Source organism: Schistocerca serialis, chromosome 2 (assembly GCF_023864345.2).
Source record: "Schistocerca serialis cubense isolate TAMUIC-IGC-003099 chromosome 2, iqSchSeri2.2, whole genome shotgun sequence".
Taxonomy (NCBI): Eukaryota; Metazoa; Arthropoda; class Insecta; order Orthoptera; family Acrididae; genus Schistocerca; species Schistocerca serialis.
This window is the reverse complement of record NC_064639.1, coordinates 798,648,891-798,665,955: the sequence shown is the minus strand read 5'-3', so window position 1 is coordinate 798,665,955 and position 17,065 is coordinate 798,648,891. Positions and strand designations below refer to the sequence as shown.

General features: G+C 37.9%; 1 protein-coding gene across 2 annotated transcripts in view; it reads left to right on the top strand.

The window, feature by feature from the left end:
* LOC126458039 (uncharacterized) overlaps positions 1 to 17,065 on the top strand; it is a 425,031-nt gene that overhangs the window by 210,996 nt on the left and 196,970 nt on the right. For both annotated transcript variants that reach the window (XM_050094831.1, XM_050094830.1), the window contains exons 11-12: positions 12,029 to 12,196; positions 12,279 to 12,444. In XM_050094831.1, the coding sequence (XP_049950788.1) occupies positions 12,029 to 12,196; positions 12,279 to 12,444 (334 nt within the window). The remainder of the gene's footprint in view (positions 1 to 12,028; positions 12,197 to 12,278; positions 12,445 to 17,065) is intronic.

The window sequence follows — 17,065 nt, the reverse complement described above, 5'->3', positions numbered from 1 at the left end:
CTTCTATGTCCTCCCTCAATCCGACCTGATAGGGATCCCAAACGCTCGAGCAGTACTCAAGAATAGGTCGTATTAGTGTTTTATAAGCGGTCTCCTTTACAGATGAACCACATCTTCCCACAATTCTACCAATGAACCAAAGACGCCTTCCCCACAACTGCCATTACATGCTTGTCCCACTTCGTATCGCTCTGCAATGTTACGCCCAAGTATTTAATCAACATGACTGTGTCAAGCGCTACACTACTAATGGAGTATTCAAACATTACGGGATTCTTTTTCCTATTCATCTGCATTAATTCACATTTATCTATATTTAGAGTTAGCTGCCATTCTTTACACCAATCACAAATCCTGTCCAAGCCATCTTGTATCCTTCTACAGTCACTCAACGATGGCATCTTCCTGTACACCACAGCATCATCAGCAAACAGCCACACATTGCTGTCCACCCTATCCAGAAGATCATTTATGTAGATAGAAAACAACATCGGACCTACCACACTTCCCTGGGGCACTCCTGGTGATACCCTCACCTCCGATGAACACTCACCATCAAGGACAACGTACTGGGTTCTATTACTTAAGAAGTCTTCGAGCCACTCATATATATTCCTAGAGTCATCATTTAAAGCCCATTCTTGACACTTGTTAATAGACTTTCTTGGGATACATTGCATCTGTCTTCAGGAATGTTCCAGTTCAGTTCTTTCAGTATCTCTGTGACACTCTTGCACAGATCAAACAAATCTGTGATCATTCATTCTGCTCTTCTCTTCTATATTTGTTCAGTATCGCCTGTTAGTCCTATTTAGTAGAGGTCCCACACACATGAGCAATATTCTAGAACTAGTCGCACGAGTGGTTTGTGAGAAATCTCCTTTGCAGACTGATTGTACTTCCTCAGTTATTGACCAACAAACTAAAGTCTATCACCTGCTTTACCCATGACTGAGCCTATGTGATCATTCCAATTCATATCCCTACAAAATGTTACACCAAGGCATTTGTTTGAGTTGGCTGATTCCAGCACTGTGTCATTGATATTATAGTCATAGGATACCACATTATTTTGCTTTGTAAAGTGCTCAGTTTTACATTTCTGAACATTTAAAGCAAACTGCCAATCTTTGCACCACTTTGAAATCTTATCAAGATCTGACTGAATATTTATGCAACTTTTTTTAGATAATACTTTGTAAGAGATAACTGTACCATCTGCAAACAGTCTGAGGTTATTATTAATATCGTCTGCAAGGTCATTAATATACACCATGAACAGTAAGGGTCCCAACATACTTCCCTGGTGCACACCTGAATTTACTTCTACATACAAGGTGACTCCATCCAAGATAAAATGGTGCTTCCTCCCTGCGAAAAAGTCCTGAATCCATTCACAAACTTCACTTAATACCCATATGATCATACTTTTGACAATAAGTGTAGGTGTGGTACTGAGTCAAATGCTTTTCGGAAATGAAGAAACACTGCTTCTACCTAACTGCCGTGATTCAAATCTTTCATTATGTCATGTGAGAAAAGTATGAGTTGGGTTTCACATGATCTGTGTTTTTAGAATCCATGCTGGTTGGCATTGAGGAGGTCATTGTGTTTAAGATACCTCATTATGTTTGAGCCCAGAATATGTTCCAAGATTCTACAATAAGTTGATGTCAAGGATACTGGACGGTAGTTTTGTGGATCCCTCTTATTACCCTTCATGTAGACAGGTATGACCTGTGCTTTTTCCCAAGAAATGGGCATGGTTTTTTGTTTGAGGGATCTATGATAGAGTGTAGTTAGAAGAGGGCTGACTCAGCCACAAATTCAATATAGAACCTGACAGGAATTCCACTGGGCCCCGGAGGTTTGTTCAGTTTTAATGATTTTGGCTGTTTCTCAACACCACTGAAATCAATACTTATTTCATTCATCTTTTCAGTGGTACAAAGATTACATTGAGACAATTGTCCTGGTTTGCATTTGTAAAGGAACATTTGAAAATGGAGTTAAGCTTTGTAGCTTTTACTTTCTATCATCAGTTTCAGCCCCTTTCTCATTCACTAGGGACTGGCCTCTAACAGCCTTTACATATGAACAGAATTTCTTTGGGTTTTGCAAAATATCATTTGAAAATAGTCTGCTATGGTAGTCTGTGAAGGCATCATCCATAGCTCTCTTCACGGCCTAACATGTTTCATTCATCATCTCCCTATCTGTAGTCCTCCAGTTTGCTTTACACCTATTGCACAGTGACTGTATGCCATGGAGGTTCCCTCTCATTATGAACTGTTCTACTGAGTACATAGCTATCCAGTGCATTGTCACCTATTCTTTTAAACTTGAGCCATAGTTCCTCTAAATGCTCCTGCCCTATGCTGAAAGTTTCAAGTTCCTCATTGAGATATGACACTACTGACTTTTTATCTAGTCTAGATTACTTTGGTAATCATTGTTGCCACAACTGCATCATGGTCACTGATACCAGTTTAAATGTGGGCATCCTCAAAGGGGTGAGGTCTGTTTCTTGCCATTAGATCCAATATATTTCCACCATGAGTGGGGTTCCTGACTATATTTTCTACATAGTTTTCAGAGAGGGCATTTAGTAATGTTTCACAGGATGTCTTATCCTGCTCACCATTAACAAAACTGTAATTTTTCCAATTAATTATTGGATGATTAAAGTCTCCACTGATGATTACAGTATGATTAGGCAACTTATATACTAGTGATCTGAGGTTTTCTTTAAAGTTTTCAGTTACATCAGCAAATGAGTGTGCCTGGGTGATAGAAGGACCTAATTATCATTTTATGGCCACCACCAATACTGAGCCTTTCCCAAATAACCTCACATGCAGCTTCAATTTCTATCATGTTGGATTTGAGTTTCTAGTCTACTGTGACAAATGCAACTCCTCCATTTCGCATTTGCCTATCCTTTCAAGACACATTTAAATTTTCCCCAGAAATCTCACTGCTATCGATTTCAGGTTTCAATCACCTTCTCTCTCTCGTCTATCAGTCCTGCCAGGTAAGAGTCCCAGATTGATCAACAAAGCAATGTTTGATGCAATCAAACAAACACCTTTTAAGCCATTTCTTGTGTGGATGAGTTATATTTGCTTAACATTCTTCCTATGGATTACAGTACCACTCAAGAGAACTGCCTCAATTTAATACTCGTATCACTGAAAACATCACTGAAGTAAGTGTTAGTGTTAGTGGTGGTGGGAAACAGCTGAAATCATTAAAATTGAACAAAGCTCCAGTGCCCAATGGGATGCCTGTCAGATTGTATACTGATTTAGTGGCTGAGTTTGCCCCTCTTATAACTATAATCTACCATAGATTCCTCAAACAAAAAACTGTGGCCACTAGTTGGAAGAAAGCACAGGTCACACCGGTTTGCAAGAAGGGATCCACAAAACTACCAACCAGTATCCTTGACATCTATTTGTTGTAGAATATTAAAAAATATTGTGAACTCAAACATAATGAGATATCTTGAAGAAAATGACCTCCTCCATGCCAGTCAGCATGGTTTGTAAAAACACTGATGACGTGAAACCCAAGTCCCCTTTTCTCAAATGATATATTGAAATTTTTTTTATCCAGGCAGTCAGGTAAATGTAGTATTTGTTGATTTCTGAAAAACATTTGACTCAGTACCGCATTTACACTTATTATCAAAAGTACAATTGTATGAGGTATTAAGGATTATTGGAGGGACATATTTGATGCCATAGGATGGGAGTGTTCATTGCGGCTGACAAAAAGGTTGTCTCTATTGAGGTCGAATTTATAGAACCAGCATTTGAAGCTGACTCCAGAGAAAACCTACTGCCACCAACAAACATTTCGTGTAAGGACCATGAAGGTAAGATATGAGAAATTAGGGCTCATATGAAGGCAAATAGATAGTCGTTTTTCCCTTGTTCTATCTGTGAGTGGAACAGGAAAGGAGATGACTAGTAGTGGTACAGGGTACCGTAAGCCATGCACCATATAGTGGCTTGTGGATTATGCATATCAATGTTGACTGAGCCAAATTTGTGACTAGACTGAGGATTTTCTGATAGGGTGGAAGCAGTATTTTATTTTGGATGAAGAATTTGAATTGTGGATTGAATTGTGGTTTATTTGTCTTGTAATGTACATAACCTAAATCATTTGATGCAGATACTGGTGACACATCAAATTGTAAAATTTCGCCATAAACAAAGAACAGTTGATGTTAACAGACAGCATAAATATAATAATAATAATAATAATCCAATTTTGTTATACATACATACAATAAAATCTAACACTTAATTATCCCATGCTCAAATGATAATTTCATCCTCTATGAATTCTTTTATTGGTTAGTAGCATTTCTCCCACAGAATCTGCTGTAGCCTCTTTTTTAAAATTTCTGGCTTCATATTAAATATGATTTTGCCCATTATCTTGGTGTATATTGTCATCCCCATGTACTATGGAGTCCATGCATATAATCTCAGCTGGTGTGTGGGTAGGATAAAATTATTTTTATTTCTTGTGTTACATGTGTTCTCCTTAAATAATTTTTGTCTGATGTGTAGGAAGATTATAATTTCATAAATGTATATGAAGGGAACAGTTAGGGTTTGCAGGTTTCTGAAATAATGGATGACAAGACTGTGTTTGTTGTGCAGTACACATGTATCAGACAATTTTCTTTTGCAGTTTCAGTATTCAAAGTACACTACTTGAACTTCCACAGAAAATTATCCCGTATCTAATGACAAATTCGAAATAACTATGATAAGCAATTTTTTGTGTACTCAAGTCAGTGGAATTTGCTAGTATTTGTATTGCAAATGCAAAACTGCTTAGTTTCTTTGATAGGAAGTCAGTATGTGTATTCCAGCTTAAGTTCCTGTCCACATTTAGTCCCAGGAATTTGACCATGTCAACTTCTTTCATAGGTCGATTATTATGTTATATTTTAAGTTCCACACATTTTGAATGTTTGGTTCTGAAATGTACCATATGGGTTTTTGCAATGTTTATTTTCAACCCATTTAACTGGAACCAGTTTTCTAGGGTATCCAGTATGCTTACAATGGAGCTCAGAATTTTTTTGGCATTATCATCTTCAATTAAAACAGAAGTATTTTCTGCAAACAGAACTGATGGGGAATTTGTATTTAGGGGTAAGTTATTTACTTAGAATTGGAATGGGATTGACCCCAAAATGGGGCGTTGATGCACACCTTGTGATACTTTACTCCAGTTAGAATAATAACTCACTGCGTCTGAGGTGATAACTGCCCTTTGTTTTCTGTTGACAGATGAACTAATTTCAGGTGATGTATATTAATGGCCTTGCAGACGATATTAATAGTAATCTCAGACATTTTGCAGATGATACAGTTATCTGTAATGAAGTACTGTCTGAAAGAATCTACACAAATATTCATTCAGATCTTAATAAGATTTCAAAATGGTGTAAAAATTGGCAACTTGCTTTAAATGTACAGGAATGTAAAATTGTGGACTTCACAAAATAAAGGAAAAAAAAAGAAAAAAAACAAAAAACAAAAAACATAGTATCCTGTCGCTATAATATCAGTGGGTCACAGCTTGAATCTGTTCACTCATGCAAATGCCAGGTTGTAACATTTCATAGGGATATGAAATCTAATAAACATATTGGCTTGGTTGTGGATAAGGAACATGGTAGACTTTGGTTTATTGGTAGAATGATGGGAAAATGTAATCAGTCTACAAAGGAGATTGCTTAAAAATCACTGGTGTGACCTATCTAAGGGTAGTACTCAAGTTTGTGGGATGTGAACCAGGGGATATTGACTGTATACAGAGAAGGATAGCTTGAATATTCATAGGTTTCTTTGATCTATGTGAGTATGTTACAAAGATACTGAAGAAACTGAACTGCCAGACCCTTGAGCATAGACATTAACTGTCCCAAGAAAGCCTACTTACAAAGTTTAAAAAACTGGCTTTAAATGATCTCTGAAGGAATATGCTAGAAACCCAAAAGACAAGATTAAGCTTGCACAGAGTTACTTCAACAATTATTCTTCCTGCACTCCATAAATGAATGAAATGGAAAAATACCCCTAATAATTAGTGCAGTCGGGTGTACCCTGTGTCACACATTCCACGGCAGTTTCCAGTGTATAGATGTGGATAGAACATGACTAGAATGTATTTTATCCATTGATTGACAGAACGACATTGATTAAAGATAGTACTAGTTACTACAAAGATGTTGATCATATGAATAGAAGTGGCAAATTCTAAGAGAGATGTTAGCCATATATGAGCCTGCCCTGGCTTTCGCGTAGATGTTGTTTGTGTGCTTTAGGAGTGTGGACTGAAGATTTTTGAGAGAGGAGGGGTATGTATAAACTGACATAAAGTTATTTTGGGATTTTGGGAACAACATATTTTTAAAAAAAAAAAATACTGCTAAACTTAAATTTACTATAGGGTGTGAGTTATACTTTCAGGTAGTAATTTGGTTTACATAATAGGTAGTTGGTTAACAAATTATAAATGTCGTGGAACTATTTTGTATGTCCATGCTAGGAATTCCTTATTTACAAGTATAGTTGCCATATATTTGAAATTATGATAAATAAAGCAAATTCTTAATTAGTGGCTTAATTTGTTAATGAAAGATGTACAGAAAAATTTGGCAACAAAATTATACAGGGCTATTACAAATGATTGAAGCGATTTCATAAATTCACTGTAGCTCCATTCATTGACATATGGTCAAGACACACTACAGATACGTAGAAAAACTCATAAAGTTTTGTTCAACTGAAGCCGCACTTCAGGTTTCTGCCGCCAGAGCACTCAAGAGCGCAGTGAGACAAAATGGCGACAGGAGCCGAGAAAGCGTATGTCGTGCTTGAAATGCACTCACATCAGTCAGTCATAACAGTGCAACGACACTTCAGGATGAAGTTCAACTAAGATCCACCAACTGCTAACTCCATTCGGCGATGGTATGCGCAGTTTAAAGCTTCTGGATGCCTCTGTAAGGGGAAATCAACGGGTCAGCCTGCAGTGAGCGAAGAAACGGTTGAACGCGTGTGGGCGAGTTTCACCCGTAGCCCGCAGAAGTTGACAAATAAAGCAAGCAGGGAGCTAAACGTACTACAGCCAACGGTTTGGAAAATCTTACGGAAAAGGCTAAAGCAGAAGCCTTACCGTTTACAATTGCTACAAGCCCTGACACCTGATGACAAAGTCAAACGCTTTCAATTTTCGGCGCAGTTGCAACAGCTCATGGAAGAGGATGCGTTCAGTGCGAAACTTGTTTTCAGTGATGAAGCAACATTTTTTCTTAATGGTGAAGTGAACAGACACAATGTGCGAATCTGGGCGGTAGAGAATCCTCACACATTCGTGCAGCAAATTCGTGATTCACCAAAAGTTAACATGTTTTGTGCAATCTCACTGTTTAAAGTTTACGGCCCCTTTTTCTTCTGCGAAAAAAAACGTTACAGGACACGTGTATCTGGACATGCTGGAAAATTGGCTCATGCCACAACTGGAGACCGACACCGCCGACTTCATCTTTCAACAGGATGGTGCTCCACTGCACTTCCATCATGATGTTCGGCATTTCTTAAACAGGAGATTGGAAAACCGATGGATCGGTCGTGGTGGAGATCATGATCAGCAATTCATGTCATGGCCTCCACGCTCTCCCGACTTAATTAACCCCATGCAATTTCTTTCTGTGGGGTTATGTGAAAGATTCCATGTTTAAACCTCCTCTACCAAGAAATGTGCCAGAACTGCGAGCTTGCATCAACCATGCTTTTGAACTCATTGATGGGGACATGCTGCGCCGAGTGCGGGAGGAACTTGATTATCCGCTTGATGTCTGCCGAATCACCAAAGGGGCATGTATCGAACATTTGTGAATGCCTAAAAAAACTTTTTGAGTTTTTGTATGTGTGTGCAAAGCATTGTGAAAATATCTGAAATAATAAAGTTATTGTAGAGCTGTGAAATCACTTCAATCATTTGTAATAACCCTGTAGTTTCAAGCTTGGGAATTAAACAGATCTGATGGCACAAAAGACAACAGTAATATGGGGTATTTCTGAACTTCAGTCCTGGTTATCTGATAACTTAACACTTTTAGAGAAATTAGATCACATTATGGTTAAGTCTGGATTTCGGTTTTCCAAATGGTATGTGTTAGTCTTTCCAAGACTACATATTAACTCAGTCAAAATCTGCCATTATCTGCTGTAGTAATAATTTCAGTTATTAATTACTGATTGATTGATTTTTTTGTTGTAGAGACCTCAGAGATCATCTGAGGGATTACAAAAGTCAATATTACACAGTATAAATGTTACACAAATAATTACAAAAACAAGAAAAATATTACGCAATATAAATATTACACAAATAATTATGGTACCTTCACACAAATACAAAACAGAGAAACTTCTGGTACAAATTGATGTTGCATAGTAAATTTAGCCAATTACAGACTTACTCATACATAGAAGCATATAAAAACTGATCACAAAGTGTAGTCATACCATATTCTTTACCTCCCTTAAAAATTCATAATTAATATGATTTCCAGTGAAACCAAATGCATCATTGTAATCATTACATTTAAAATTATTATCTGAATATTGAATTTGGATGAAATAGGACCCGAACAATATCTAATTAGATTTAGGCATGTGCACATATACATGATGTGAATGATTAGATTTAGATGAAAATTAAGGAAAATAAATTACATTTATTGGTAGGAGTACATTAAGAGCAGATGGAAGGATTACAGGTTGCCCTGTTTCAGTGTACAAGCCTATATATAAGCACAGTGCATCTCTATCTCCAGTTCAGACTGGAGTTTTACGTACTTGTGGAATCATCTGTAACAGTTTGCTGGTATACAAGAGGCAGTGAATCGAAACTTGCAAGTAAAAGTAGAAATTGACTTATTACACATACATTCAATAATTTTGGGGTTCTGGGATGTTAATTCTCTTAAACTCTAATGTTTTTATCAAACAGATTTTGAGTTTGCCAGTTATAGACAGCTGATGGTGTTCAGTGTAAAATCGTTTATCTGAAGTAATGTATCAGAAAGAAAATTCATAGAAACATAGGAAACATGGTGATCCCTTTCCTCCTGGAGTCTGAGTGACCTGCCCTTCCTTTTTAACATACTATGATTTATCACTCTACCCTCCCTGAGGAAGGAACTAACAGTTCCAAAAGAAAGGGTAGTGTTGTGTATTTTTATATGTGCTTAATATAAAATGTATTTTTTGTAAAAGCTGCATCTAAAATGAAATTAAACTATGTAATAATTTTGACTTGTAAAGCTTGTAACATTTCATTAACTGAAATTCTTCTTTCGCTTATGCCTTTGTCCCACAGTTTTCGCAGGGTCAGCATTGTTACAATCATATTTAGCATGGTTAATTGAAAGGGGTGGCCGGATGCCCTTCCTGCCACCATCCCATACCCCATGGGGTGGAATCAGTGTACCCCAGCTGTCTGTGTCTAGTGTAAACCATGAAATAGTGTGAACGTGTTTCAAATGTCTGCGGGTCATGTAACTGAGGCGGGAAGTGGGTACCAGTCTGGTATTCATCTAGTGGGGTGTGGAAAACTGCCTGGAAACCACCCCTCCAGGCTGGCGGGCACACCAGCCCAAGCTGTTAATCTGGCGGGCGGATTCAATCTAGGGCTGGCGCGCCTACCCGAGTCCAGGAAGCAGTGCATTAGCACTCTTGGCTAACCTGGAGGGTTATCCTCAACTGAAATTCAATAACATTAAGTCAACACTGAATTTCTCTATCAGCCAATGAACCACATTTATCTTACAATGTATTCATTTAATTTTGTTGAACATATCCTCGATTCCCGTACACTGACAAGACAGTCTACTAGATAACTTTTCCGAGACTTTTTCTTTTAACCCTACATAAAATGACTGACCTGGCAGTACCAACTAAGCTTTTGCAAGCGCTTAAAATCACATTGCACCATGTAAAGATGGCTCATGATCTCAAGTTTTCTTTTTGGTTTCTAGGGACAGCTTTTCCTAGCTTATTTTATTTTCTCAGCATTTATCTGTCATATAGTTTTTAAGGACAATATTAAATAAAATACAAACAATAGCACATGTATTTTACAAACAGAAATTTAAATTTTTTATATAATCTATTGCATCATTTGTTGTCTTCAGGAAATCATTGAAAGTATCGTGGTATGCCACGCTGGGACTTTGTGTAACAATGTGGTGAACAGTTTATCTGTGTGCTCCACAGTCGCATCTTGGCTATTGATCCTTACGCCATCTATAAAAAGTGTCTGTGCTTCTGCCACGGTTGGTGTGTAATCTCTTAATCATTGTCCATATTCTACACAATTGATCAAAGGCAGAGGGTTTCTTTCTTATGCAGGACAGGTTCTGGTAATGTTGAGCACAAGCCTCTGTCCAGTCTCATTCACATAAGTCAGTAAGATGAACTGAGCCATGCGCCGTTCCCTTATTGTTTTCTTGGATGATTTTCTTGATTGAAGCTAGTTTCCTGCTAGGATAGCTAAATCTTGATAAGGAGTTATGAGATTGCCTTGCATGCATTTAAATTCATGGAGAAGAGCTGCTTTTTGTGGTAAGTCCTGGTGTGGAATGCGGCTCAGTATGGGCAGCCATTTGTTGGGGGTTGATCTTAGTGACCATTGCTCAACATTTATGTGGTCTAAGAAGTCTATGATCGAAAATAATCAATGCTACTTCTTCTTCTTCTGCTTTTCACAGATTATGCATATCAACCTGTTGTGGTCCCAGTTCCAACTTTTAACTGACCATCCAAAGTCCCACCTTCCTTTGAGTTTGTATTGTGAGAAATTCTTGTTTCTTCCATCTGTTCCAGATGTTGTTTCCACTGCTACCCATATAAAGTTGTAAATCTACAACAGTGTTTTGGATTCAGTTATCTTAAACAAATGTAAAACATGTTTGATGGAGTTTAACAAAAGTAGTTTGAATAATGAAATTAAATTATACATGGGCAACAAATTGGTAAAGAAAGAGTCTAGTGTAAAATTCCTTGGCATAACAATCCAAAGCAACCTGAAATGGGACACACATATTGACTCCCTAGCAACTAAGTTGTCAAAAATTATATTTGCAATCAGTACTATTAGCAAGTTCTCTAGAGACCCCATAGTCCTAAAGACTGCATACCATGCTCTTTTCTCCTCTCACCTGAACTACGGTATTGAAATTTGGGAGGCAACAACCAAAGCTAATCTAGATAAGCTACTCATTCTCAAAAAAAAAAAAAAAAAAAAAAAAAAAGGGGGGGGGGGGGGTGAGAATAATCTGTGGAGCAAAATATAGGGAATCTTGTCGCAACCTGTTTCCAAAAACAGAGGTGTTAACTGTTATAAACACATACATTCTAAAAGCCATATTGCTTGTGAAAAGACTGCACCCAAACGCTTATTCAGATTTCCACCATTACAATACTAGAAATAAAGAAAGATTTTACATTGGCAGCCACAGAACAGCAGTTTACGAAAGGGGGCCTCAGTACACAGGTATAAAATTAGCTAATGCACTGCCTAGTGTAGTCATGGCTCTTCCTACAGTTAAACTGAAACATCAACTTAGGAAATTTTTAGTAAAACACCCTTTCTACTCATTAGAAGAGTACCATACTTATATGAAGAACAACAAATGCTTTGTAAAATTATGTGAATAGAACTCAGTAAACATCTTATTGTAATTTTGTTGTAAATTAATGACTTATTCAGAAGAATGTGTCTTGTGTATTGTACAAATAACTTTAATCATTACTGTTTCTTTGTACATGTGCAGTGTACCATTCGATGTTGAATAAAGCTATTATTATTATTATTAATGAAAATATGTTATGAAAAACAATGAATCTTTTGCAGGGTTTTTTGTGAGGTTGTGTTACCCAGGTAATGTCATAGACCATTTGCAGTTCTGTGTGTCTGTTTACAGGTACATGCTGAAAATACAGAAGAATATCTGAATGGTAAAAACTTATATGATGTGTCAGTATTACAAGAAGCACTACAGGTTCTTGACAGTGAGCTACAGCTTGATCACATTCTTCCAGACCCATCACCTGAGTATCGAAAACTTCTGGCACAGTCATTATTTTATAAGGTTAGTAGCTTTTGATTGGTTTTCTATAAATATACAATTGACCAACCCATGGTAGAGAAAAAATAATTCTTTCTTTCTATAGTTTGTTTTGAGCGTATCTCCTGAAAATGTCCAGAGAACAATGAGGAGTGGTGGTGAGATGCTCATGAGACCAGTTTCAGCTGGAAAGCAGGATTTCGATACAAATAAAATGGTCTGGCCTTTAAATGAGCCCATTCCAAAGCTTGAAGGCCTCATGCAATGTTCTGGTAAGTCTGAAAACAAACTGTAGAGAAATTCTATAAATGTATATTGTCCCGTAGAAGATGATTTATTCAGCACTTGCACATACAAGAGTGCAGAGTGAAATGGCTCCGGCCAGAACATATACAGTATATATACAGGTACAGAACATTCCAGTACAATGATTCTTGACATTTGTGGATACTTTAGAATGTACTCAAACTGAATATAGAAATTAAAATTGTACAGTCCAGGTGAGTTTTGAACTGACGACCCTGCGTGCAACAGTTTAGTAGCAAAATCCCTACAACACCATGGTGTTACTCAACTTCTTCTTTGACATTGCTCCCTCCTTAAGAGTACAGCGTCTCAGTGTTACGTCCTCCTAGTCCAGGAACAAGTCATCAGTCCTGCTTACTCCGACTTCCAATGACTGATTCTCACCCTGGAGGTGTTCTTCTTAGAACTTCTTTTGCCACTACACTCTGTCACCTTTCTGCTTGTTGCCTGTCACTGGAGCCTCAAATTTTCCCTGGGTTGCAGGATCCTTATAGGGCTTCATTCAAAGGATGTGGGCCGTATCTCTGATCTTTCACCATCTTGTGTCGGGGTCGAAATCTTCAACTTCATAAGTAACATCAGACAACTGTCGTACAACCTTATAAGGTCCAAAGTAGCACCTGAGGAGCTTCTCAGAGAGACCAACCTTCTGAGCAGGAGTGAAGATCCAGACGAGGTCACCAGGCTGGTAGACAACAGGGCAGTGGCGCGCATCATACCTTCGGTGATCGTTTTCTTGAGCCTGCAGCATGCCCAGTTGAGCTAAGTGCCAAGCTTCTTCACCTCTGGTTAACACCTGGCCAATGTAGTCATCATCCATGTCATCAGAATGTAACAGAAACACAGTATCCATTTTCGTAGTAGCCTCACGCCCATGTACCAGGAAAAATGGCATAAATCCTGTGGTGTCTTGTTTGGCAGTGTTGTAGGCAAACATCACGAAAGGTAGCATCTCATCCCAGTTGCTCTGCTCAACATTGACGAACATTGGTAGCATGTCGGCCAAGGTCTTATTAAGGTGTTCAGTAAACCCATTAGTTTGTGGATGTGCAAGTAGAAAAATATGTTAGCCAAGCACACGGTGTCATCCCATTTATTAAATTTGGCTATATGCTCATATACCTTTAGCCACTTGTTTGGATCTTGCCCATCATCACCAGTGAGCCGAGGAGGATGTCTCATGTGGTGGCACATAGTTGCTGTCATCGTAATGTCCTCTTCTTCTTCTGTCTCCGATAGATTGTGATCTGTTGGATATGGCTCGAACTCAGGTATCTCACCATGTAAACGGCAGCTCTGTCATGGCCTGATAGGAGCCACTGTGTTGTTGATAATGTGCGCCATCACAAGTTCCAATACCCAGTCTCTCCACCAGAATAATGTCATGTAGAAAAACGTTTATTCAGCACTTGCACATACAAGAGCGTGGAGCGAACTGCCTCCAGCCAGAACATATACAGTATATAAACAGGTACAGAACATTCCAGTACAATTGACATTTGTGGATACTTCTAGAATGTACTCGAACCGAATATAGAAATTAAAATTTTACAGTCCAGGTGAGTTTTGAACTGATGACCCACCATGCAACAGTTTAGTATCAGAACCCCTACACCACGGTGCTACTCAGCTTTTTCTGCGACAATATTATGTAATAGTACAATATGAAGCATTGCAGCTGGGGACTTACTATATGAATGAAACACTTAAATGGCAACATTATACATTGCTTGTAGCACATCTCAAAAGAGACTGATCCCAATAGCTACTTTGACTGTTATCAAAATTGCACACTTTGCTGCTCCATAGTTTCGCAGATCAAATTCTGTGATTTCTTTTACATAGCCGTGTGGCTTCTGCCAGCTATGCGATAATTTCCAAAGGAGTGAAGGTTATTCATAAAGGTCAGATAAAGTTTATAACTGCTGTTTCCACATGGATACATCACCCACATAATATATCTTTTATCTCTGATGACTATTTGCAGCAAGTTCAAACTGTGTGTTGGACCAGGACTCAAACCCAAATCCCTGCCTTCTGTGTGCTACTAGTTGCAGTATCTGACCACATCCCTCAAACTGACTGAAAGGTACAACTTGACACTAGTTTTTCTGTTCACTTTCAAAACTCCACAGAGGCTCTTCAATGTTATTGTTGGACTGGGACCCATAGGAGAAATCTTCAGTGACCTCTTCACATTCAATACAGCCTCAGGAATGTTACTGAGATGTTTTCACTCTTTAGTAGAGTGCATATTACAATGAGCACTTGTGACAAATTCTGTGGGCACTACTAGGAGTCACATACACACCACTGATTCCTCTCCACATACTCCAAATTCCACAGAGGTTCAAAGACTAAAAAATATGTTAGTTGGGTAATGTTTTTGAGGCCATGGTTAAGAATAACTCTCCACAACATCGTTTCTCTTGGGGTGCTAATCCTACAGAATTGTGAGAGAACCCTGTGAATTTGGTGAGGTAAAGAGTAATATCAGTCACAAGTTGAAGCTTGAGTCAGTCCATTAGGCACACTAAGATAACATCATTTGTAGTGCATTGTTCACTAAAGGGTTCAAATCCTCATGCAGCACAATGATTTAACTTCTCACAAATGTTCATCACACCATATATGGTGCAAAATAGTAAAAATATGTATATCAGTTTTTACCTGGTTATTAGTTTTTATTTCGAATTTTACATAGTTATTAAGTTTCTTGTTAATCTATCAAAGGTGCAAAAGTTGCTAATAACCATGTTTTTTATTTTGGAGTCATTATACATTGTGTTTTTCTCCTGGAAAAGGAAAAATATCAAACACCCCTCCTATACAAACTTGGAGTACTTAAATGACAGGGATCTGAGCACATCTACATTTGTAGACACATACCTAAGAGGTTTTCTTGCCTATTTCCTCTACTATTATTAGCAGAATATAAATCCATCAGCAGATTTAAGGAATATTTTTCCTGATGTAATATGTTTAAAATTATGTCAAAATATAAGAGGTATTAGAGATAAAGTTGGTGAACTGCTAATAGATGTTGACTCTGAAATTATTGGTATATCAGAGTACCACTTAAATAATTTAACAGTTCAGAGGCTGTTTCTCAAGGAGTTCCTTGCGGGGTGGGGGAGTGGCTCTGTACGTAAAAAACAGTGTCCCATTTAAGTCCATAGATGTATCACGACACTGCACTGAACAGATATTTGAAAGTTGTGCAGCGTTAGTTGAATTTAGTGAAACTAAGCTTCTAATTGTTGTTGTTTATAGGTCCCCTAACTCCAACTTCAGAGCATTTCTGCTCAAGCTGGAGAGGGTTCTTGATTCACTTTGTAGGAAGTACCAGAAACTAGTTATATGTTGTATTAATTTTGTATATGATTGTGCAAGAAAATGGATGTTGGTACATCTCCTAATTTCATATGATCTGATGCAAACTGTGTTTTTTCCAACTAGGGTGCAGGGGCACAGTAGCACAGTCACAGACAATATTTTTATTCATTCTTCATTACTAGATGGGCATTCTGTTAGTAAAAGCCTGAATGGCCTTTCAGACCATGATGCACAAATTTTAACACTAGAAGGCTATTGTACTGAAACCAATGTCATATTTAATTACAAACTATGTGGGAAAATTAATCCAACAGCAATAGAGAGTTTTTTAAAACTTGTCAAGGAATAAGAGTGGCAGGATGTTTATAGTGCCGATAACATATATGATAAATACAATGCTTTCCATGACACATTTTTCATGCTCTTTGAGACTTGCTTTCCATTAGAACATTCTAAATGGGGTACTAGCAGTAATGGGCAGCCCGGGTGGCTGACTAGTGGGATAAGGATATCATGTAGAACAAAGCAGGAATTATATCAAAATGTTACAAGTAGTCACAAATGGCTCTGAGCACTATGGGACTCAACATCTTAGGTCATAAGTCCCCTAGAACTTAGAACTACTTAAACCTAACTAACCTAAGGACATCACACACACCCATGCCCGAGGCAGGATTCGAACCTGCAACCGTAGCAGTCCCATGGTTCCAGACTGCAGCGCCAGAACTGCACGGCCACCGCAGCCAGCAAGTAGTCACAATCAAGCTACAGTAGCCCATTACAAACAGTATTGTAAGGTGCTTAAAATGTTATTAGGAATGCAAATAGAATAGCTAATTCACAGGATAAAATTAAAACCATATGGTCAGTTGTGAAGGAAGTGTCTGGTCAACAGCACAAGGTCGACGATATGAAGTCAGTTCGCAGTAAAAATATTTCTGTTACTGATAAATCAGATATATGTTCAGTATTTAACAATCTTTTTCTGAGCATTGCTGAATTGAATAAAAATTTAGTTTCTACAGGAAATCATACAACTTTCTTGGCAAATGCCTTTCTGAGATTGATGTCTGAAATACTCCTCTGTGATACAGACAAAAGGGAGATTGAGTCAATAATTAAATCACTAAAGACTACGGACTCTCATGGTTATGATGGAGTGTCTAGCAGAATATTAAAGTACTGTGCTACACATGTTAGCCTTGTATTTAGCCATATTTGTAATTTTTCCTTTAGGAATGGTCAGTTTCC